This window comes from Aureobasidium subglaciale (assembly GCF_000721755.1).
Source record: "Aureobasidium subglaciale EXF-2481 unplaced genomic scaffold scaffold_11, whole genome shotgun sequence".
In the NCBI taxonomy this organism is placed as follows: Eukaryota; Fungi; Ascomycota; class Dothideomycetes; order Dothideales; family Saccotheciaceae; genus Aureobasidium; species Aureobasidium subglaciale.
This window is the reverse complement of record NW_013566984.1, coordinates 93,445-116,625: the sequence shown is the minus strand read 5'-3', so window position 1 is coordinate 116,625 and position 23,181 is coordinate 93,445. Positions and strand designations below refer to the sequence as shown.

The 23,181-nt window shown below is 50.9% G+C and overlaps 10 protein-coding genes across 10 annotated transcripts; 6 read left to right on the top strand and 4 right to left on the bottom strand.

Moving 5' to 3' along the window:
* Positions 1–292: 292 nt before the first annotated feature.
* Positions 293–800, bottom strand: AUEXF2481DRAFT_40169 (uncharacterized protein). Its single transcript, XM_013488040.1, has one exon. The coding sequence runs from the start codon at positions 793–795 to the stop codon at positions 526–528; it is 270 nt and encodes an 89-aa protein (XP_013343494.1). The 5' UTR covers positions 796–800; the 3' UTR covers positions 293–525.
* A 1,801-nt stretch (positions 801–2,601) lies between these two features.
* AUEXF2481DRAFT_40167 (uncharacterized protein) lies at positions 2,602–3,272 on the top strand. Its single transcript, XM_013488039.1, has 2 exons — positions 2,602–3,047; positions 3,109–3,272. The coding sequence occupies exons 1-2, from the start codon at positions 2,751–2,753 to the stop codon at positions 3,130–3,132; spliced, it is 321 nt and encodes a 106-aa protein (XP_013343493.1). The 5' UTR covers positions 2,602–2,750; the 3' UTR covers positions 3,133–3,272.
* Positions 3,273–3,322: 50 nt separating this feature from the next.
* On the bottom strand, positions 3,323–4,818 carry AUEXF2481DRAFT_40166 (uncharacterized protein). The gene is made up of 2 exons (XM_013488038.1): positions 4,654–4,818; positions 3,323–4,586 (listed from the first exon to the last, which is right to left on the bottom strand). The coding sequence occupies exons 1-2, from the start codon at positions 4,790–4,792 to the stop codon at positions 3,589–3,591; spliced, it is 1,137 nt and encodes a 378-aa protein (XP_013343492.1). The 5' UTR covers positions 4,793–4,818; the 3' UTR covers positions 3,323–3,588.
* A 159-nt stretch (positions 4,819–4,977) lies between these two features.
* On the top strand, positions 4,978–8,594 carry AUEXF2481DRAFT_79998 (uncharacterized protein). The gene is made up of 3 exons (XM_013488156.1): positions 4,978–7,125; positions 7,176–7,887; positions 7,939–8,594. Exons 1-3 carry the CDS (start codon positions 5,002–5,004, stop codon positions 8,478–8,480), a joined length of 3,378 nt encoding a protein of 1,125 aa, XP_013343610.1. The 5' UTR covers positions 4,978–5,001; the 3' UTR covers positions 8,481–8,594.
* A 163-nt stretch (positions 8,595–8,757) lies between these two features.
* Positions 8,758–11,241, top strand: AUEXF2481DRAFT_89002 (uncharacterized protein). Its single transcript, XM_013488168.1, has 3 exons — positions 8,758–8,963; positions 9,017–10,929; positions 10,983–11,241. Exons 1-3 carry the CDS (start codon positions 8,808–8,810, stop codon positions 11,071–11,073), a joined length of 2,160 nt encoding a protein of 719 aa, XP_013343622.1. The 5' UTR covers positions 8,758–8,807; the 3' UTR covers positions 11,074–11,241.
* A 161-nt stretch (positions 11,242–11,402) lies between these two features.
* Positions 11,403–12,369, top strand: AUEXF2481DRAFT_226940 (uncharacterized protein). Its single transcript, XM_013488190.1, has one exon. It carries the CDS (start codon positions 11,600–11,602, stop codon positions 12,194–12,196), a length of 597 nt encoding a protein of 198 aa, XP_013343644.1. The 5' UTR covers positions 11,403–11,599; the 3' UTR covers positions 12,197–12,369.
* Positions 12,297–12,575, top strand: AUEXF2481DRAFT_40163 (uncharacterized protein). The gene has a single exon (XM_013488037.1). It carries the CDS (start codon positions 12,357–12,359, stop codon positions 12,534–12,536), a length of 180 nt encoding a protein of 59 aa, XP_013343491.1. The 5' UTR covers positions 12,297–12,356; the 3' UTR covers positions 12,537–12,575.
* Positions 12,369–13,145, top strand: AUEXF2481DRAFT_226974 (uncharacterized protein). The gene has a single exon (XM_013488189.1). The coding sequence runs from the start codon at positions 12,542–12,544 to the stop codon at positions 13,049–13,051; it is 510 nt and encodes a 169-aa protein (XP_013343643.1). The 5' UTR covers positions 12,369–12,541; the 3' UTR covers positions 13,052–13,145.
* Positions 13,146–13,593: 448 nt separating this feature from the next.
* Positions 13,594–15,243, bottom strand: AUEXF2481DRAFT_40162 (uncharacterized protein). Its single transcript, XM_013488036.1, has 3 exons — positions 14,144–15,243; positions 13,836–13,997; positions 13,594–13,751 (listed from the first exon to the last, which is right to left on the bottom strand). The coding sequence occupies exons 1-3, from the start codon at positions 15,020–15,022 to the stop codon at positions 13,647–13,649; spliced, it is 1,146 nt and encodes a 381-aa protein (XP_013343490.1). The 5' UTR covers positions 15,023–15,243; the 3' UTR covers positions 13,594–13,646.
* Positions 15,244–17,530: 2,287 nt separating this feature from the next.
* AUEXF2481DRAFT_29663 (uncharacterized protein) lies at positions 17,531–18,931 on the bottom strand (the record flags this gene model as incomplete). Its single annotated transcript, XM_013487979.1, has 1 exon — positions 17,531–18,931. One exon carries the CDS (start codon positions 18,929–18,931, stop codon positions 17,531–17,533), a length of 1,401 nt encoding a protein of 466 aa, XP_013343433.1.
* Between the last annotated feature and the right edge of the window lie 4,250 nt (positions 18,932–23,181).

Genomic DNA, 23,181 nt, shown 5'->3' with positions numbered 1-23,181 from the left:
ATGCAATCCTTTGCGTTCAGGCACTGCTGCAGTGGTGGTTCATGGTGCTAATCTGATATTGTGGCGGTCGTCAGTAGCACACTGTCGACGTCCTCGACACTCTATACCTTGCATAACAAGTCAGCAGACCAGTATACTAGTAAGTTGACGGATCATTGCAAGTGGTCTTGAGTGATGTAACCTTAGAGCCCCATCCTCGGCTTGGCAGGGTCTTGAGGTGCCAAGCTTCTCGTGTGTCCCAAAAATAGACCTGCCCGCTCGAGCTTTCTTTCATTCCTTACATCATGGTCTTCTATATCGAGGGTCTCAAGAACACGGGGTCATGTGTATGTTCACGAGACTACTATAAGCGCAACGGTTGAGTGGACGCAATGCATTTTCAGTACCGTGGCATCTCTCTCTCGTCCGCAACTTCCGTTCGCAAGGCCTGCCGACTCCGCTTTCAATGTCGTATCGTCGAAGATCCCAAGCATCAGGCCATGTCGATGTGGTCATCATGCTGAGCCATCTCATCTAGTCAACATATCACTCCGTTTGACTTTGAGAAGAGAGGGCGAAGCGATGCAAGCCGCAGGGCATGTCGTAGTCGAGCTCGTGATTTAGGCTGACCAGTGAAGCGGTCGAGGAATGCAACCGAGCACGATATCTTGACAGTCCACTTCTTTTACCTGTTCTCGTAATCCAATAGAGTCCACAGAATTCTGATGACATAACAGCACCAGATCCAAGCTCATCGCGATCCGATACCGCTGTCGAAGCGGACATGATCAAACAAGACACGACAGCAGAAGGCATTTGTGTTGTCCTGTCATCTTGTAAGCTCGAGCAACGTGCATCTATGTCTTGGAGTACGAGATGCAAGGAATGTCAGAATTGATCGATCAGTTGACGCTGGCATCCGTAGTCAGGTATGGCATGTATTACTGAATCTCGGTACTTCTCCTCGTGGTCTTCCGAAGTGGGATCAAAGACTCCGTCTACCAAAGCAGGCAGTTGTATATATCGCGGCTCACCTCCATTGCTCAAATGTTCGTCCCGCGGATGCAGTGTCATGATCGAAAATGACAAATTGTCATAACACTCAAGTAAGGTGTCGCGGCTGGATGGTGAAGAGGACAAGAAGGACTGACTTGGAGTTCAGGGCCGACGGACCATCTGGTATCTCACGGCCACAACTTGGAAGGCACAAAAGACTGAGGGAGTGACCTACTGGTTAGAATGAAGATATTGGTTCGTCCATGAGGCTCGAACGCGCCTCTCATATCACAGATTTCTAATCTGTGAAACACGATTGTCGGAGTATTAGACGACGGCGGGCAAAATACTCACCTCTTGCTGCAGTCCATGCAAGATACAAGTCGTTCATGTAGCGAAAAGTGTCAATAGAGAAACGCAAGGGCCCGTAGATGATGCAGTGCTTCGCGGGAAGAAAGCCGCATATAGCCTGCAAGCCACACTTGCGCCAGTCACGTTGCACACATAGGGCAGTGCTTCCATAATTGCGAACCTTACCCCCGGGATACCAGAAGCGGAGAATGATGATCAGTTCATCATTACCAAGCCAACTCTGTCATCCTCAAGATCAGGAGAACGAAACATCACAATCAAAGAAACAACAACAAGGGGGAATGAATGTGGTCTCCATGACGAACGGTCCGATCTTGCTCAGAGATGAAGATGAGCAGTTTTGCTGTTCCATTCTTCCCCGGAAGCGGTGGAGAGAGCATGTGTTGTAGCACGCTGCAACGGGTAGTGGCTTCCGATATACTTGCATGAGGGGAAAGGAAAACCGCACCGCCATTTGATCGGTGGTACGCGGCAGAGGGTGATGGTTCTGGGGGTGCCGAGGAGTAGGGGTAAGCCACCATCACAGAATCCCAGGCTACGCCATAAACAAACCTAGGTTGGCAGGGGAAAAGCCGACAAAGGCGGACAAAAGGCAACAAAGGGCTTTTGGCGCTGTGAGCGGCCAAGGAGACGTGGGGTGTGATTCAAGAGCTGCGATGCATCATTCCAGCAGTCAGCATTACCAAGCACCAAAGATTCCGTGGAGAGAATGGGGAGAGCCTGGGGGACTGCGGTTCTGGAAGGCTCTCGTCAGCTGCAGCAATGTAGATCTCGTGCGGATGGGTGGCGGTCCAGACGGTTTTGCAGGCCATCTCCGGCTGAATGCGGTGCATCTCGACCAGGGAAGGGTTGCCAGCCTGCATGTTGGCGCATGCATATCTCTTTCTCGGAACCTGTTCCACAGAGCAACAATCAACGGGGCGAGGAATACGTACAAAAGGATGTTGCTTCCGCTCCATTGACTGTCGGCTCCCCATCCAATTTGCAAAGTCATAATCAATAATACAAAGATCTTTCCACACTCTCGTTCAAGAAGAGAAAGAGTCTTTATCGCCAGGAATTACCCCAGTTGCCCAGAAAGTCAACCTCCGCTTTCAGGCTTTTCTCCACACCAAGAAGCCGGAACGCCACAAACGCCGCCACCAACCCTACCATTTCGTCAAAGTCCGGCCTCACTCGACATTTCTTCTCCTTCAAACATTCGCTCATATTCAATCACGATTACGCGATACTGCGTCGAGTCTCTGCACCATCTCACAACATTCGCTAAAGCGCCTTCCGTATACTCTACCTGATAATCTCTGCAAGTCTTGTACAAACTCTTCCACGAATTCCGCTCTCCGGACTTTGCGACAAACTTCTACTCCACACAAATCACACGACCCACACAACAAACCGCCAACATGTTCCCCGCCGACTGTCTACCATCCAACTACGTAGAAGCCCGCACACAGCAAGAAAAGGCACAAGCGCAAAAAGCAGCCGCAGACAAGAAGCCCACACATCTCGCTCAACCCACGCCACAACGACCCACCGTATCACGCGCTCTGTCGTCTGCCCTGTTCAGTTTCTTCCCTTCTGCTGGCTTGTCGGCGTCGACATCGCCGTCGGCTACACCTATGCCATCGCCTGGCTTGCAACAGTCGGGCAAGATGTCGTGGTTTGCTCCTTTGCCAAAGGCTTCAGAGTCGGATATTGCTGTGAGTTGCTTTACCTCGGCTTTGCCTTTTGTGGACGAAACTGACTTTTTTTTTGTGATAGTGTCTTCCTCCTGCTTGGTCTTGAATGGCAGATAATTATCCTACTTTATGAATAAGGGGGTGCCGCTGCAAATGACGTTTGCACCGAGCCCCTCATGAAACTTTCCTTTTACGGCGATGAAGATGTTGCAGAACATTCATCGGCCGACGACTTTTTCCTCAAAAAACATAATGGGGTCACAACAATGGCTGGGATAAGGGATGGAAAAATGGTATGGGCAAGGATGGACTCGGGAGAATGGATTATCAATAATGACGAAATGTAAAATGCACCGACTTACACTGTATGATCTGCTGATGACAGTCCTTACGATGTGACATGTCGCACGACAGCTGCCGTGACAACAATTTGCTATAGTCGCATCTGACCGGTGGGATATGCTGCACGCTTACAAAGGCAAGGTGAAGGGATGGTGTGAGAATACCATGTATGTACAATTTTTAGATATCATGACACGAAGTCCTGGTCAAGTCAGTCCACCTACGGTAGCACAATGTACTTGTGCAACTTTTCAGGAATGGCGTCGACGAGCTTCTTGCTCTCAAGCCACTTTCTGGAGAACAGACGGTCGGCGTAACGATATGCGCCATCGCAAAGAATGGTCACGACAGTGTGTCCGGGGCCCAGCTTTTGTGCGACGTTTCTTGCGGCTGCAACATTGAGAGCAGATGATGCGCCAAGGTAGAGACCCTCCTCATCGAGACAGCGGTAGACCATCTCGATACTTTGCTCGTCGGGGATATGGAGAGAGCCGTCCAGAAGGTCGATGTCGGGCTTGAGGTTGTCGGTCACACGGCCTTGACCAATACCTTCGGTGATGGAGCTTCCCTTGCGCTCTGTGAGTTCACCACCAGACTGGATGTAGCTGTGCAGAACACTGCCGGGAGGGTCGGCGAGGAAGCACTTGACGCGACCGTCGCTGACGGTCTTCAGGTAGCGGGTAATACCCGCGATGGTTCCAGCAGTACCAGAGGCACAGGTGAAGGCGTCAATCTTTCCAGCGGTTTGGTTCCAGATCTCGGGACCAGTGGTCTCAATGTGTGCACGACGATTAGCGGTGTTGTCAAACTGGTTGGTCCAGACAGCGTTGTCAAGACGCTCAGCGTGGCGCTTGGCCTGCCAGTTGTAGTTGTCGGGATTCTCGAAGGCGACGGCAGGGACGGGGTAGACCTCCGCGCCGAGCAGACGCAGCAAGTCGATCTTGCCTTGTGATTGAGTGTTGGGCATGTAGATGACGAGCTTGTAGCCCTTGCTGCGACAGACGTGGGCGAGACCGATACCAGTGTTTCCAGCAGTGCCCTCGACGACAGTGCCGCCAGGCTTGATCAAGCCACGCTCTTCGGCATCCTTGACGACATAGAGAGCAGCGCGGTCCTTGACACTACCACCGGGGTTCTGGAACTCGGCCTTGCCCAGAACATTGCATCCCGTCTCTTCTGACAACTTCTTCATGCGAATAAGTGGCGTCTTTCCGATGGCTGTTCATGGCAGAGCTACCAGTCAGTCAATCGCGAAGTGCGTGTTCAAGACATATCGAGGGCGTACCATCAATAAAGCCATCCTGGGCGATGCGCTGGACCTTTGAGATCTCGATGCCGTGGAGTTGAGGAGCCTCCATCTGGGCGACCGTCTCGGCCGGACGCAGAGCCGTGGCAGCGAAGCGACGAACTGCTGTGCGAAACATGATTGCTGTGGGAGATGCTCGTAGGAGGGAAGAGGGGATAGATAATTGCCATCATGGCTCCGCATATCGGAGATGATCGCGATAAGATGCGATGAGATTAGACAAGACTCGACCACGGAGATTGCGGGGCTTGGGATGCTTTCTTTGTTTACGCCAGCGGCTTTTGTTTCCTTCAGCTCATCGCATGTGAATCGGCACCATCGACTACAATGCCTGGAAGAGTCGCCGGCTCGTCCGCTAAAGCCACTGCTGCTGCCACGAAACCGCGAACCTCTCGGACTGCTAGAGCAGCTGCATCGTCACCCGCAAGCAACATCCCCGATGAGGGACAATCAACAAAGCTGCGAGACCATGTCGCTGCAGTCTTCTCGGATGCCCAGAAGTCAAACACTGGCCACAGGAAGCTTGTCATCAACTTGCGAAAGATCCAAGAAGCCTGCTGTTACGAGCCTTTGAGCTCAAAGAAGAAGCAGGCCGAGTACGATTTCGACGAGGACGACTTCAACACAGAGGTCGTGCGTTGTGTCTTGCGCGTCTTGCCCATCAAGAAGAGCGAGACTGTAGGCGATCGAATCGTCAAGTTTCTGGGCATCTTCTTGAGAGTGGCGAGTGAGAAGGACAACCAGCTGGTCGCTGATCAGGATGGCGCCTTGCCAGAGACTCCCACTTCTCGCCTGACGAATGCCATTCTCAACACTCTGTTGCAGCTACTTTCTACAAAAGACAAGATTGTGCGTTTCAGAGCCACTCAGATCAGCGCTCACATCATCAACACCCTCGACACCCTGGACGACCACATGTTCCACTTGCTCCGCCTAGCCTTGCTGAAGCGTATCCATGACAAGGAGTCCTCGGTCCGAATGCACGCCATCTACGGTCTGAGTCGTCTTGCTGCCGAGCTTGACGAAGACCAGCAAGACGAAGACAGCGACGATGATGATGCCAGTTCTGGTGTCTTGGAGAAGCTGCTTAACGTGCTACAGAACGACCCTTCAGCCGAAGTCCGCCGAGCTCTCCTCCTCAACCTTCCCCTCACACCTACCACTCTTCCGTACCTGCTCGAACGCGCCAGAGATCTGGATGCTGCAACACGCCGCGCATTGTACGCTCGTCTTTTGCCTGCATTGGGCGACTTCAGACATCTCAGTTTGACCCACAGAGAAAAATTGCTTCGTTGGGGTCTTCGTGACCGTGACGAGACGGTGCGCAAAGCCACTGCTCGTCTGTTCAGAGAGAGATGGATTGAGGATTGTGCTGCACTACCCGCAGCCACTGCTCCAGAAGAAGAGACGGAAGATGGCAAGAAGAAGCCTGGTGTCACAAAAGCTGCCGATCCCAGTCTCGAGGCTCTTCTCGAACTGCTTGAGCGCATCGATGTCGCAAACTCTGGAAACACTGGAGGCGTTGCACTAGAGGCAATGAGCGAGTTCTGGGACGGTCGCCCCGACTACAGAGAATATGTCACATTCGACTCTGAAGCCTTCTGGGACGAACTTTCGCCAGAGAGCGTTTTCGTTGTTCGCACATTCAACGACTACTGCCGAGCCAAGGATGCCCAAGGAGACGGAAGACTACTGGATATGCTCGAGATGAAAATGCCTGAAGTCACGAAATTCGGTTTCTTGCTCGAGATTCAGATCAACAAGCTGATCGAATGCGTGCGTGGAGCCGCTTCTGGTGGACCCGACGGTGATGGTGATGAGGAGATGGAAGAGGAGAGCGTACAGCGCGAATTCATCGTCGAACAAATGCTTCACATGGCCATCAGCTTCGACTACAGCGACGAAGTAGGTCGTAGAAAGATGTTCGGTCTCATGCGCGAGGCCCTCACAATGCCAGAGTTGCCAGAAGAGTCGACCAGACTTGCAGTCGAGACACTGCGCTTGGTCTGCGGAGACGACAGAAGCGACAAGGGCGAGAGCGACTTCTGCGGTATTGTTCTTGAAGCCATTGCTGAAGTCCATGATACTATCATGGGTGACGAGGGAGACAAGACAAAGAGCTCAACAGGAGAGGAGAGTTTCCACTCTGCTAGGAGTGAAGTCAGCGACGATGGCTCGGCGAAGAGAGGTAAGAACTCGAAACGCGCAGAGGACAACGACGAAGAGGATGAAGACGACGATGAAGAGAAGGCCATTCGCGAGATCATGGTGAACATGAAGTGTCTGCACATTGCACAGTGCATGCTTCAGAACATCCAATGCGAGCTGGAGCAGACTGTTCATCTGGTGACTATGCTCAACAACCTTGTCATTCCAGCTGTCAGGAGTCAGGAAGCGCCCATAAGAGAGCGCGGTCTGGTCTGCCTCGGTCTTTGCTGTTTACTCGGAAAGGTACGTTTTGCGAATATGGCGCATCCGAATAAGCTACTAACATACTGCAGAACCTTGCACAAGAAAACATCACCCTCTTCTTGCACTGTTTCGCCAAGGGTCACGCATCATTGCAGACGATTGCACTTCAGATCATTACGGACATCCTTACAACACACCCATCTTTACTTGCTCCTGTACCATCAACAGGAGAAGGCGACGAAACATCCGCTACGCTCTCCGCTACCGAGCCATCACCATTACTCAAGCCTGTCCTCAAGACTTTTTCCAAGTCGTTGAAGTCAGACGACGTCGATGTTCAATCAACAGGTGCATCGGCTTTGTCGAAACTCATGCTCTCACAACTCATCACAGACCCTGATTTGTTGAAGGGTCTGGTCATCGCCTTCTTCGATCCCGAGACAAGCGGCAATGCATCTCTCAGACAAGCGCTGACATACTTCTTACCCGTGTACTGTCACTCGAGAGCGGCCAACGCCGAGAGAATGGCGAGTATTGCAACCGGAGTCATTGCCCGTCTTGCTGCACTCCGAGAAGCATTCATTGAGGATGAAGACGTGGAAGAAAGCGAGATGGTGACCTTGAGCGTGGTTGGTGGCATGCTCGTCGACTGGACGGATCCTCGCAAGGTCATCGGTAGCAGCGAAGAAGCAAAGACTGGCAAGCTCAGAGTCGAAGAGGGCGCTGCTCCTGACAGCGACATGATTCACTTTGTGCTCGCAGAGCAAATACTTGAGAAGCTAGTGACCAGCCAAACAAGCAGTAAGTACTTCTGCATGGTTATCTTGAATATTTACTGACCAAGTATTGCAGAGGACGAACGCAAAGTGTTGTTTTCAATGCTCAGCAAGCTTCACCTTACTGTGCCTTCTCCCGACCCTGGACTCCTCCGTACTGTTCTCGAGCTGGTTGCAGAGGCGATCGAATCCAAGGTGGCATCCGATGTGACTAGCCGCAACGCTCTTTCCAAGATGCAGACAACTCTGCTCAAACTCATGCACGACATCGCAACGGCAGAGAGAGGTGGAGGCGGCGAGGAGACAGTGGTCGAAGACACCACGGTCGTGCAGAGAACAGATGTCGATGAGACAGCGCAATCCGTGACGGGTGCAGATGCCAGGGAAGATGAAGAGGAAGAAGAGGTCACAGAGGTGCAAGCCGAAGACGATCCAGTCAATGCACAGCTAAGGCGAGAGCTCGAGGAGACACGCATTGAAGATCCTGAAGCTGAGAGCACGCGGATGGACATTGACGAGGAGATGGAAGACTATGACTTCAGTGCCATGGCCGATGATAACGACGTCCAGGCACTGATGAATAGCATGGTGGACGATGATGATGACTTGATCGAGTAAGGAGGTTTGTTTCTGGAACCGGTCTGGAGTCTTGTTTGGACATTGGAGTTGCGGATAACGCTTGGGAACTTCTTTGATACCACAACATTACATATGAATACTTTTCTTTCCTCAAAATGATGTTTTGAATAGTCGTGCTCTGTTCCGAATTGCTGGCCTCATGGTGTTCGTCAGGGGCAATGACGTTACTCCACAGATTTCACATGCAAGAGGGTCTTGGCGCGTGTCAATCGTACGAGGGTATCTTTATGGGAGATTGCTGTAGCTTGAATTGCATTGCGTCCGTCTCCTCGACTTTGTTTGACAAGGTTGCATTGGAAAGTCAAGATGGTTTCCAATCAACTAGGTGACCAGAAAACGGATGCGACAAGATGGAGACTTCGAGATGTTGGCGGAGAGCAGACATGGCATTACCTGAGCGAGGAACAAGTGCAAGAATGGCCTCAGAGCACAGCAGACAAGTACTTTCTTGGTCTACCTACTGTTTGTATTCGTCGACCATATTCTCAGTCGAGACATCACTGACATAGCGACAGGAACAACCCAACCTCCCTCCCGCAAAGACGCCTCTTGAATCCGCCGAAAATGGTCTCGAGTTCTTCTCCAAACTGCAACTTGCTCCGGGCAATTGGGGATGCGAATATGGTGGTCCCATGTTCCTGATCCCTGGTATCGTCATCACCTGGTATGTCACCAAGACACCCATCCCGGAAGCCTACCGAATCGAAATCAAGAACTATCTATACGCGCGTCAGCATCCAGAAGACGGAGGATGGGGTCTACACATTGAGGGAGAGAGTACTGTCTTTGGTACAGCGATGAACTACGTTGTCTTAAGATTGCTGGGTGCCGATGCTGAAGACCCACGCTTGATCAAGGCTCGTGGCCTGTTGCACAAACTCGGAGGTGCTGTGAATGGTCCTCACTGGGCAAAGTTCTGGCTGAGCGTCTTGGGCGTTACACCTTGGGATCTCGTCAATCCTGTGCCTCCAGAATTGTGGCTGGTGCCGGACTGGGTGCCGATTGCTCCCTGGAGATGGTGGATTCACATGCGCATGGTCTTCCTGCCCATGTCGTTCATCTGGTCCCGCAAGTGGTCTTTCCCTGCCGACAAAGTGGTCAAGGAGTTGAGGCAAGAGCTGTTCATTGAGCCATACGAGAACATCAACTTTGCTTCTCACCGCAACTCCATCTCGAGATTCGACAACTACCACCCCAAGACTTGGGTTTTGAATGTCATCAACTGGATCTTGGTAAACATCTGGAATCCATTTCTGCGAACACAATCACTGGTCAAGCGTGCCGAGGACTGGGTCTGGTTTCTGGTCAAGCGCGAAGACGAAAACTCCGATTATGCTGATCTTGCTCCCGTCAATGCGCCGATGAACATGCTCTGCTGCTACATTGTTGATGGTCCTGACAGCTATTCCGTCCGTCGTCATCGCGAACGCATGGAAGAGTTCTTGTGGGTCAAAGATGAAGGTATGCTGGTAAATGGCACAAACGGAGTACAGAACTGGGATACATCTTTCCTCATCCAGGCTGTTGTCGAATGCGAAAAAGCCGAAGACCCCAAATGGAGACCTATGCTCGAAAAAGCTCTTGAATATCTCGACATTGCTCAGATTCGGGAAGAGTGTGTTGATCAACACGCAACATATCGTCAACAACGAAAGGGCGCATGGGGTTTCAGCACAAAGGGTCAAGGCTACACTGTTTCTGACTGCACTTCTGAAGGCTTGAAGTCTGTGCTCATGCTTCAATTCTTGCCTAGTTATCCTCAGCTCATCTCTGACGAACGTGTCAAGGAAGCTATTGATGTGCTTCTGACCATGCAAAATAAGAAGTCAGGCGGCTGCTCTTCCTATGAACCTCAACGTGGCTCTGAGCAGTTGGAATGGCTCAATGCCGCAGAAGTTTTCGGACGTATCATGGTCGAATATGACTACCCAGAATGCACAACAGCCGTGGTAACAGCATTAAACATGTTCTCCAAGCTTTACCCTGGCTACCGCAGCAGAGAGATTGCAACGTTCAAGAAGGGCGCTTACGATTACATCAGAAAAGCTCAACGAGCAGATGGATCATGGTACGGCAGCTGGGCCATTTGCTTCACCTACGCCGGCATGTTTGCTCTAGAAGCCCTCGCCACAGCAGGAGAGAATCACACAAACTCCGCCCGTGTACGCAAAGCCTGCAAATTCTTCATGGATAAGCAAATGAAAGATGGTGGTTGGGGAGAAACCTACCGCAGTTGCGAGACTGGCGAATATAGCCAACACAAGCAGAGTCAAGTTGTGCAAACAGCTTGGGTGGTTATTGCGTTAATTGAAGCTGGATATCCTGATAGAGCGCCTATTGAGAAGGCGGTTAGGTTGGTCATGTCGCGTCAACAGGCTAATGGCGAGTGGCTTCAAGAAGGCATTGAAGGTGTCTTTAACAAGAGCTGGTGAGTCAAACAGTGCTTCCTACTTCCAGATGGTATACTGACACGACCGATAGCATGATTTCCTACCCCAACTACAAGTTCATCTTCCCCATCAAGGCTCTGGGCATGTTTGCCAAAAAGTTTGGCGATCTCGAGCTTCAATAGAGTGGACTCGTGCTGAGACCTAAATGGAAGATGGAAATCTTTGGACAAAGGCTCAAAGGCTCGATCGATATGAGTATATGAACATTTAAAAGTATTAACAGACTTCCATACGCTTGATCTTCTCTGTCTCTGATGAACAAATAATTGGCGAAATATATCTAATGATCGTGTGTCATTTTCTCTTTTGGTTTGCTGAGATTCGATCCTGCGGCCGCTACTGTCTTCCGCACTTTTTGACTGCTTAGTTAATTTGTTCCTTCCAAGGGCTGACCCGAGAGAAGGTCGACAAAATTCCAGCTCTCAGTGGTCATTTTCGAACAAACTGCGCCCTTTCACAGCCACTTAATCAGGTGCAACTTGATTGGGGAATTGCTCTACAGACAACCTTGCCTCTTTCCTGATAATGACCTGATCAAAGCCATCAGCGGATGTTACTCTGCTTCTCGAAAAAAAAAAAAGAAAAAAAAAACTGTGCCTTTTTCCAGCTGCATTATCAAGATGGAGGTCAACATGCAAGATCATCGGGATGCCACAGAGAGCAGAAATACAGCTGTGGGAAAGCATAAACAAACTCTGGATCGATAGGACCCTCGACGGAGAGCTGACAGAACTATCATTGTGGGAGTTGCTCTGGTACTGTCAAATATTGTGCCTGTCTACGCCTACATGTACAGATGTGGCTCGATGTGAGAAGGGTCTCTACATGCTGATACTTTACTCTTGCACTCTTCCAATGGGAAATGAAAGTATCAAAAAAGCTACAGCAAAACAAAATCGAATTCTGGATCAAGCGAGTCTAGAGGGAGATCTCACGAGGCAGTCGCTGTCGACACAAGCTATCCTGTCTCGACTCCAGTGCATGCACGATACAATTCAGCATCGAGAACGCTTGCTAATCGTCATCGTAATATTTCCTGGCCTGCTCCTACCCTCTCGGTCGGGCTGTGCTCTTTCCAATTGTCGACATTTTCGGGCATTTCGCTTGATTGCTTTGCTCTTTCCCAACTTCGTGATCTGCATTCGTGCTTTGTTTATCCTTTCTTCGACTGCTCGGTTTCATCCTTCTAACAACATATTGTTTTCGACGAATCATCATCATCAGTGTTCTATCAACTTACAATAATCAACTGAATTACTATTGATACCGCATGTCCATCAGAGCAACTATGGGCGGTAAGAAGGCCTCCTCGACGGTCAGAATGAGTACAAACAACATGTCAGTACAAGAATCGACCACAGATAGCTCATGTCACTTCGGCAAACTTCCTTGTGAACTGATCGAAATGGTCTGCGGCTATGTTGAGAAGTCAGACCTTCCCAATTTTCGCCTCGGTTGCAAGCATGTCAGCGACTATGCGACCCATGAATTCGCCGAACACTACTTCACGGAGCTTGGCTTCCTTTACACTGAATACAGTCTGAGGATTATGGACGAAATCTGCTGCTCCAGATTCGCCAGATAAGGGGCATGTGCTCAAGATGTCTTCCATGGTCATTACCGCAGGGCCCGCCAGCAACTCCGTTGCTTTCAGCTGAAGATACAACACACCACTCTTACTTTGACGGCCAACTCTGCTTGGAGTCCGGAACTTCACAGGATTGTGCCGATCGTCACAATACCCAGATCGTATTGAGAAATTTCAACATCGCTGAGCAACATCTCGATGCTGCCATGCAAAGTCTCAGTGCTTCTCTCAAATTACTTCCCCGTTCACTTGGTCTGGCCGTGTCTCCCGACGAGACTGATTTCCTCGGCACGGCAAGAACATTCAGCTGTCATGACTACGACGATGTAACCCAAAGCAATATTTGGATGAACAACATCTGCAACTCTTGCTCAGCGCAACGGAGAGAACACACCCTGAATTTCAAGAGTTGCATCTTGACACATGGTGCCGCAACGGGGACCCGTTTGGCTTCTTCACGGTTCCCCCTGTGGGCAGGCTCAGGAGCATCACAATCGGTGCTACGATTGTAGGGGGTCTTGATGAAACTGGTCTTACCTTACCTCTGGAAGGTTTTCTCATGCGGGCGAGGCTTCTGGAGACTATCAAATTCACTGGCAACATCTTCAAGGAGAAACCGCACATGATGTCTCAAATTATGTGGAATGTCAGATCTCCCATGCTCCGTGAGATCTCGTTCGATTTGACGCACGCAAGCGGAGATGGGATCTGCGTTCTGCTCGCTACAGCGAGATTGTCCCTGCGCAGGCTCTCCGTCATCACACAGTTTCTCAGGTGTGACTGGACAGATCTTCTCAGATTCATCCAACGGAATTGCAGGGATCTCGAGTATTTCGGTTTCCGGGAAAGACGGCCGTACTTTACTTGTCTTCATTCGTAGGATGAGGAGTGGAATGGCCGTGAGTTCATCCGGCAAGAGCTGTTAGAGTGGGTCAATCTAGGATGAGCAATACAAGCGTGTTGACTCTGGTTGATTTCGATCCTCGACTCGGATGTCGTCAGGCATTGGAATGGCTTACGCATATGGAGAGTGGGAAGTGAAAGGGGACCAGGGCGTGGAGGCTAGGTGAGCTTGTACAGATGGCATGTCACAAGCAGAACAAATTTCTATTCGGGAAACTCGCTGTCCTCAACATATTCATCAGGGAAGACGAGCTCTCTTGGCACATCGGGCTTTCTCCTCAGTGCAACAAAGTATGCTTCTTTACTCTCCTGTACTCCGGAACAAGACAGTATTATCAGCGTTTGACACTCCACCTTCTCCATAACAAGAAGAACGGACAAGACAAAACTTACCTTTCGTGATGACTCCGGCTTCTCTTTGTGTACTTTGTCAAACAACTTCTTCAGTCTGTTCTCAAAAGCCTTGTCTTCCGAGCCTTGATAGAATTTACACATAAAGTGACCGCCGGTGCGGAGGGTATCGTAGCAGAAAGTCAAGGCAGCATTGCAGAGATCCTACCGGTAGAAAAGAGGCCATTGCTTCAGCCAGTGCACTCTTTGAGATTACGAAAGGGAGGGAGAAGAAGAAGAAGAAGGTGAGAGGATGGAACAGGAAATGAGAAGATGAAACAGAACAAGGGAGAAGAGCAAAAGAAACTTACCATGCTGCCTGCGTGATCTCGAAAGGGGGTGCCGCTCGTGTTCATCATCCTGAAATACGGGTTACTAACGCTCCTGATCCAGTGACCGGTTGTCTGCTCCCAGGGTGCTGACATGTCACTTAGCACAACATCGACAACCCTGCCGTCGCGGAGGTCCTTTTTCCGCACGCTGAGTTGTGCTTCTTCGTCCTTTTCTGCCTCTTGGTCGGGTTGTTGTTGTTGTTGGTCTCCTTCTTCTTCTTCTTGTGGTCCAGGTTGCTCGGTCCCGATAGTCTTTGTCTCTTGTGTCATTCGCAGCACACCGCGGCTTTCACTCTCGACTTCCTCTTCTGTAGGGCCATCTTCCTCTTCGCCTTCGCCTCGCTTCGACATTGTGACTCTTGCTCGCGCTCTCCCTAACGCTGGGTCGCGCACATATCTCCTCACCTCAGCCTGCACCTCTGCACTCAAAAAGTTGCCCTGGATACTCGAAGCACCTCGTGGCGGTTGCGCAGGGATGATATCAATCCCCAACACCCTACCACCAGGACTCGTTCTGCTCACGGCAACTTGACTCCAGCTCCCAGGCGCATAGCCCAAGTCTACCACAGTGCCCCCTTTACGGAAGATGTGGTGTTTGGAGTCTAGTTCGAGGAGTTTAAAGGCGGCACGGGATTTCAGACCGGCGACTTTTGCTTCGCGGGCGAAGTGGTCGCGGGTCTGGCGCGTCTTCCAGCGTGTTGAGGAGCTGGAGCCATGTGCGATGGAGGTTCTGGGCGTGAGGTTGGCATGTGATGAGAGAGCAGGGATTACAAGTCGGCATGTTTCTATCGGCGGTAGTAGCGCGAGTGTCCTGTTGCTTTGAATGAGTCGTCGATGTGTCTGGCGGAGACAGTTCATTGTTGGGTCCTGACACGTGGTTGCTGCAAAAAGGAACGCGCACGCGTGACTAGGATTGAGTAGTCGCCGGACAGTGGAATGTTGATGTGATATCCAAGACGAAAATGATGAAACACACCAGAAAAAGGAAAAATGATGATTGCATGCCCATGCGAGAGCTTTCAAATTCTCTTGGCATTTTCTGCCTAAACCTGAAGATCCCCTTCCTATTTCGACGAGCATGTGCTCCCGAGAGAGAGAGAGAGAGAAAAAAGAGATCGTTCCTGCTGCAATTATCACCAGACACAAACCAAGGTTCCACATTATTTTCCACGCAAGCAACAAATCCCGGACATAACAGGCCCCGTCTGCTACCGCAGGCATCAAAGGTGGAGCAACTGCAACCTCGACTCTGCCTGATCCATCTCTCCTGCTTTTTTCCCCAACTCGCGAATGCAATATGTTCATCCCAATCTCCACATGAGCAGCAGCAATCCTTTCTCCGATTGCTACAAGGTATCGAGAGACATACCCCTGAGGATACAAAGAAAGTGCTCCCACATTGGGACACGCATGCATAGTACAAACAAGGGCAAGAACGAATGAGACCTTTTTGATACCCTTGATGCCCAAAACTAATCCCCAATCGGGCTTTTCCACTTCGCTTGTATTAGTATCACTAATCGCTATCATTACCCCTGGGATGACATCTCATAGAAAAATCCTCCAATGGGTTTACTCTTCAATAGTAATGTCCTAGCCTGGGCAGCCCTCTACAATGATGCCGAGACCTGCAGTCACGTTTTCTAGACATCTCGCCAAAACAAAACTTTTACCATATGTCAAAGATCGACTGTGCGAGAATGCCATATAGGGGTAATGCTCATCATTATCAAGGCATTCTGACGTGCGCGGGGACACAAGACGTGACCTGAGACAAAAAAAATCTACGGTTGACGTGACAGAGTTTCGCGGGAAAGACGTGCCCTGTCCAAAGCAAAAAAGCGCAAATGTCTCAGATTATCATCCCGCTACTTCTTGTCCCTTTTCGGCTCAACTTACTCGTATCTAGCAACAGAGTTGGCTGTCTACGGAGAATTTCGATCGAGAAAAAATGGAGAACGAAAGGGAATGGTAGTAGTAGGTCTGGACCTCGTCTAGTTCTTTTTTGGGGAACGGCACGGGAAAGAGGTGTATGTCCATGCCGTGTTTACTACTTTTTTGAATTGTTTAAACTTCGCATATGGTCCTCTCGTACTCCGTAAAAGAAACAGGTTTTTGTCTACCAGTTTTTTTTTCATTGATCCTCTTTTTTTTTACGGTGTGTGCCGTCTTTTTCTTGTTCAGCTATCACTCAAGGTTTGGGCTGGCGAGCGCGTGTCTAGTTCCTTTGCTCAATCTGAACCATCTCACCGGGGCCACCTGACTATGTCGCGGGACAGAAGAAGCGTACCAAAGTAATAGGCCCGAAACAATAAACACGCTGAGGATGAATGAGGTCTCGGCTCAGAGATGAAGGCAAGACTTCAGAGAGCTGACCGAGGCGAGTAGGAGCTGCCATAACGGGGACACCAGGAGAAGAAGGTAACACATTTCACATCTCTTTCCCTCCGAAACACGGGACGGCAAGGGTACAGGACAGGATCTCCAATGATCGAAACGGTCGGACAATTTCAGCTGCACATTGAGGAAGTGGAGGGCATGTCCTACCGAGAGGAGTTTTCGTGTTCATGGATCGCAAACATTGGCATAGCGGACAAGTTGACCTTGTACTGCAAAAACAGATGGGAGAGACCGAAAGAAGGAAAGAACGACGCGGAGAGAAGCAATGAATTGTATGTAGTATTTCTTTGATGGTTTTGATATAAGTGGAAAAAAGACATGGTTGTAAAATGAACAGACCTGTTCAAGTATGTGTGTTTTGTGCTCGTCCTTCTCTAGATGGCTTCTTCACAGTCCCGGCACCGTTTTCAAGGTCCAGCTCTTGATCCGTGCAAGAGAGTAGAAAATGCCAGCGGGCGAGATCCAATGAAAGAAGCATCAAAGAGAAGAAGAGACACACTTCGAGCTCAGCTCAAAGGCCAACAGATGGTGTGGCAGGTTGGGGTAGCAGATATATATGATTGCCAGCAAAAGGGGAAGAGGGGGGTATCATTCTTCTTCGGAAGATTGAAACAACACAAAGGAGACTTGCAAAGGGAGCAATGTTGGGGTACAAAAGGAGCAAGCTCCCCCCAACAGAAGAAGTAGGAGCGACCAAGTCAATGGCTTCCATGAAAGGTTGTTGACCTCGAGCCTATTACAAATTATAGGCAAGAGAGGAGATGGTGAGCATGTAGTTATGTGCTCGGGCTGTTTCGTAAACAGTGGCCAGAGAAGAGTGAAAACATGGTGTGGCGTTCCCAACGCCAGAAGGTGGATAGGAATGGGTGGTGAAGAAGATAGAGTGTCCGCAACGAGGGTCATTGACAGTTCGATCCCTAGAAGCGACCTCGTGAAGAAGTCAAAAAGTGTCAAGGCAACATACAATCAGTACGGATGACGAGCATCCCTCTTTGGACTCGGTGGCGCAGTAGAGTGATGCGACGAGTGGTGGTGATGCTGCTGCTGACTCTTGCTCGGTGGAGCACCCCTCTCGTAAACGAAATCGAGATGGGTTCCGGGAGCACCGCTGTCACGACGACTCGAGGTTTGGCCGGTACCGGGAATAGCACGAGGCGAGGCATTGCTTCGGACAAGTTCATGAGCAGGGCCCGCTTTACGGCCGGACGAAGTGGTGGAAAAACTCGGGCTTGAGTGGGATTGAGTTGGAAGCGACGATGGCGGTGGAGGTGGCTGATGGGCTTGCTGATTCTTGCGCTTGCGAGGGCTATCTGTGTGGTGGCCCCCGTCAGAGTTTTGTGAGGCACCTGTGCCCGTGACTGGAGTCTGCGGCTGCGTACCCGACTTTGAGTCAGCCTGTGACGTCGGTGGCACCCAGTGGTGGAAGTAGATGGACGGTGACGAGGCCGGCTGGTCTTGTTGTATCGTCTGAGTCTGATGCAGAGGGTGAGCGCTGCTCGGTGCAGATGGGGGTGGGTTGATCTGCATGTCTCCGGTTGTCAGACGAGGCAAGGTGGATTGGGCCACGGATGAGCCAGGCGCTCCAGGGATACGTCTGCCCGGTGGTGATGTCGATTGGAAGGCTGGGAAGGTCGATTGATGAGCGGCCAGCAGTGGGGGAGGTTGCTGTTGTTGTTGTTGATGTTGTTGATGCATACCAGCAGCATGAGGATGCGATTGGGGAGGTTGCGGGGGTAGCGCATACGCTGCTGGCGGTTGGTTGATGCTTCTTCGTTCACGGCCGTCTTCCTGTCCGGGCTGCAGTTGTTGCTGAGCGGCCTGTAGCTGAGCAGTGTATTGTTGCAGCACCTCGAGACTGAAGTTGGCCAGATTGGCACCGCCAATGCCTGCAAAGATCATGGGCACCATGTGCGGAGGAATGCCGCCCTGCATCGACTCCCTCAACATCGAATGTTCGACCCGTCTCTGCTCCAACCTCAACGACTCTTGCCGTGTCTTCTCTTCCTCCTGCCTCCGTCTCTCCTCCTCGACCCTAGTCGCGTGCCAGCTGCGTGATGATTCCCCTTCGTCCTGCCATTGTGTCCTCTGTGCTTCATGGTGCATGTGCGCCGGCGCTTGCACCGGAGGAGGTGGTGGGGGAATCATTGGTGGCCCTCTCCCTGGATCCGGCAGGGTCATGGCAGCTGGTGGAGGCAAGCCTCTGTGTTGATTCGACATGGTCGGGGTGATACTGGCCGGCAGTGGAGGTCGTACAGCGTCGTTCATCATAGACTTTGGAGAATATCTGGGCAATTGCGGTGATTTAAAGTCATGCGTAGTACGTGCGCCAAAATCTGATTTCCCGGGCTGCGATAATGTGAGCAACATGGTCGAGCCTTGTCCGGGTCCGGGGTTAGGTTTAATGAACCAGATCGATCCCGAGCATTAATTTGGTATATACAGCAGAACCGATCCGAGGGAGTGTGCTTTCGAAATGACCGAAACACGGCAAAGGGTTAAAAGGGAAAGATGTGGAAATGCGAGAGGAGAAATCGGACAAAATAAAAATGGAAAAGTGTGCAAAAAGGACTGGGGCGCAACATACAGTTTTTGGCATGAGAAGGGTGCTGCGTGACGTCTCTCCTGCTTTGCCCTGGAGGGGGGTTGTGATGTTGATGCAGATGCAGATCGGTACACTGATTCGTTCGCCTTAGTATACCCGTTGCAACTAGTCAGCTTTAGCCCGCGACCGGGTTTCGCAGCACGCGCGATCAAAAGGCACGTCTGGCCGCTCAAGGGTGGATGCTTTCACCCTCGTCAAGGGACCGCCCGACGACTGGTTCAGAGTATCGGAAGAGGCTAGACCGGGTGTAGCTGTATCAGTATGCGCTATGTAGCACCAGCACTCTGTTTCCTCTCGGGTCAGGGCGAAGACGGAAAATTGATGAGGGATCCTCGGCGCGCAGCTGCGTCTTGGTCTTGTGAGAGGCTGACGAATCTGACGAGTCTCGACGAGTTTGGATGATAATGATGGTTTGGAAATGGTCGGTGCTTTGGAGTCGTAACATGAATCTCCTCTTTTTGACTGGTGTTCAAGGGCTGGCTCGAGAACTACAACTCATTAGAGCTTCTTACGTGAAGATAGCGTCCACTTAATAAGTCTTACAGCTCTCGAAATCATACCCTCTAGAGACTACAGAATCGAGTAAGCTCGCGTGCGTGATCAAACAATAGAGGCAGGCAGGTGGGCAGAACGTCTTCGTGAAACATCAACGGTCCATCAGTTTTCAACCCGGAGGGTTGGTGAGATAGATGGTCCATGGAGCCGTTTTACGAACAACAAAGTGGGCTTTTCCTCTTTCGCAAAACGCAGAAATCGAGTGGCGTCCAAGCCATCGCTTGTTCCGCAAGATTGAGGGATCGCAGGAGGAACCCAACCTGTGCTCAACCTGCATGTCATCACATCGCTCCAAACGAGCCCCATACCCATGATCCATCGCCATGTTTTGGGTTCAGGAGGACCGGGGCAACAAGATTAGGAGTGCATCGACGACCTCTTTTTCAACACTTGACACAATTTGGCGAACTGCGGCGGCTCCGGGAAATTAGAAGACTGTCAAAAACTGGAGAAACCACGCAATCACTTCAATCCTTGTACGCTCTTGCCTTCTTGATTCATCTCCCAAGACCATAGACGAAAGATCTCTCTGCTGCTCATGCGGCTAGCCATGACAATCAGGAAATTGCTGATCACTTACGATCCGAGCCCTGACTCCTCGGATCGCAAAGAACGTCTTCTCGAGATTCAAAAAACGGCTGTCGGCCAATCTGACTTGCTTCGTCGTCCTATCAACTAGATGTATATTAAAAACCTGGGCACGTACAACATCCATCACATCGGCCGAGCAAGGCGCTTTCCTAATATCGACAAAATGATGGTGGCCCTTTTATTTCCTGCATTGTGTGGCTTGCAATGTCCCAGATGAGCTTCTCCACAATCGTGGAAAGTCCTTGTTCTCGATTCCTGCACGAGTCACTTGTAGTGGTGGATTATTACGTGCAGCCGCACCCGAGCTTTGGTCATGTCTCGTTGCTGTCTTTGTTCCATGTCCGCTGTCATCTTGCGAACGATCCTTGCCGTGATGTACACGAAACAAGGGACTTCCCGTTGTCTGTGTCCTGCCATCGGCATGATCCTCGAGCCGAATGAGACAGAGCAAACCCTCTGAACGGTTTTCACGGCAAGCAGCATCAGAAGGCTGTGCGGATGCTCAAGCGGCCGTTGGAAGAGAGGTGTGCGACATCTGAGAAATCCACTTGCCTGCCCCCCGCGGCTCGACATGCCTTTTCGTTTCCTCGAGCAAGAGAAGAAGGTTGCTGACAGGCCGTTGCACCCCAGCCCGAGGCTTGAACTCTCTTCTCGCTTCGTGTGGTGCTCAGAAGGCAACTCCACGTTGGCAAGCCGCTTGGAAAAGATCGACAAAAAGATCAACAAAGTACTTGTAGCACGCGTGGTCTCTGCATTCTGCGTGCGTCCCACGCTATGTACTTGTCCAACTTCTGCAAGGATGATGCCTTTTCTCATCTGGCTTTGCACATCACTTTGACCAAAAACGAACATGCTACCGAAAGGTGTTTTGCGCTTTCACACTTGGTAGAGCTATCTCGATTCGGCGCAAGTTGGAGGGTACAAGCTTCACCTGCCCGTCATTGCGCAGGGCCAGTGCGGTTGCTTGAGCAGTGGACCGTGGCCGGGAGAACCATGTCCTAGAGTAGCGAGCTCCATCCAGCAAGCAGCCAGCAGCTTAGGCGCAAGCAGGGGCGAGATCAAATTTCCGAATTGCTCCAACCTGTCGTACGCGCCACCCGTTTTTGCGCGCTTCCCGTTGGGCGCTGGGAGCTCGGGTTGCTCTTTCCATTAACGTGAAACACAGCAGTTGACCCGTCGTGGACTCACGAGAGACAGGTAGTTCCATCACACATGCTCTTTTCGATAAACGACTTTACAGGTCTCGGTTGGTTTGGAGTAAGCAATTCTCCCGTTCAAGGATTTGGTGTGGATCTAGACCCTCACGCTTGAATCGTTACAGTTTGAAGAACAGCCAGCCCATGTGCTGACCTCCGCTCCATCCAACACACTTGACTTTGACGGGGCTTGCATCGTTACGCGCTTGAAGATGAACCGTGACTACCCAAAGAGGCGCCGCCTTGCACATTGCATACTCCGTCGCTGTTGCCAGTCGTCCAGCGCTTCTTTGCTCGGCCTGCAGGGACATCTCACCGCTCATGGGAGGCGTTTACCGGGTTTGCATCATTGCATGATGTTGTGGAGGAGCTTAAGCAGGACGCTATGGCAGTTGGGACAATCTAGTGTTGCATACACATATTCCGTGTGGTTATCGTTAAGTGAGGCAAGAAGACAAGACATGACGCTCATTACCTTCCAAGCGAGCCTTTGGTCTCCAATAAGATGATTCAACGGAGAAGTCGGACTTGCGATGATGATGGCAGCAACCGACGTGCTGAGAAGAGACGATCATACGTAGTTGCAGCAATGAGTCAGTGGCTTCGGCCTCTACCTTAGTAGTCCCGACAAGGGAGGAGACACAAGACACAAAAATCGTGTATTGTGCTCAGCAGCGAGCTGTCGATTGCCGAGTCTTGAGCGACAAGGTTACGACTTTCCTTGCGCAGGGAATAATAATCATCATCTTTTCCTCTCGTGGCTGCACGTGGCTCTCACGCTGTTCTTCTTTTGCTTTTTCCAGAGTGTTTCCAGACGATCATTTGCACTCTCTGTAAAAGGAAATGATGTGAACAAGATGCGAGGCCACGAAGGAAGATCAGCTTCCACTTCTGCGTCATTCCTTGGCCGTAAATGGCAACTGGACAACCACACACATCATGTCGGTTGCAAGCTTTTTGTTGAACTCGACGTTGTATTCGGCTCTCTTTGCTTCTCGGACTTGTTGCCATTATTGAGCTGTGTTTACGAGACAATGTAACCACTTCTATCGCTGAGCCTCTCCTGCTGACGAGTTTTCATTTCTCTCTGCTTCTCACTCCTTCTCTGCTCCGTATCTTACTTCCACCTGGGCATCGGTCTCTCCGTACTCTCCGTACTCTCAACGCTCCCTCGCTCCACTGGTCCTGTTCTCTCAGCTCAAGTCTTCCTCCTCACATACTAGACACAAATTCGAGCCACTTTAATCTATTAAGCATCGATCCATGGAAAAGGATCGGACTTCTCCTTTTCTCCTCTTCGTATCACCCTGATCAAATCTCGCGCTCGGCGACCCTTTCCTGTAGTCGTCACATGCTTGTACCCTCGGACCGCTGCTCCTCGGTGTATGTGTACCCTAAAGCACTAAAATCTCTTGTATCACGGATGCTCGGAAAGGGAGGGAAGGGCTGCTTGGCAGTGAACACCGAACCGCCGGACTTGAGATTACTCGCTCCATGCCGTCGCGAAGGATTCAAGAGATTGATTCGCAAGCCTGATGCGGAGAACGAGATTGGCGGAATAGGTAGGTGAAAGTAGGCAACCGCAAGAGAGATTGGCAAAGCTAGAAGTGTTTGCCCTAATTCCATGCGTCTACCAAAAAGACCAGCCGCTACTGTACATTGTTGGCGGAGAT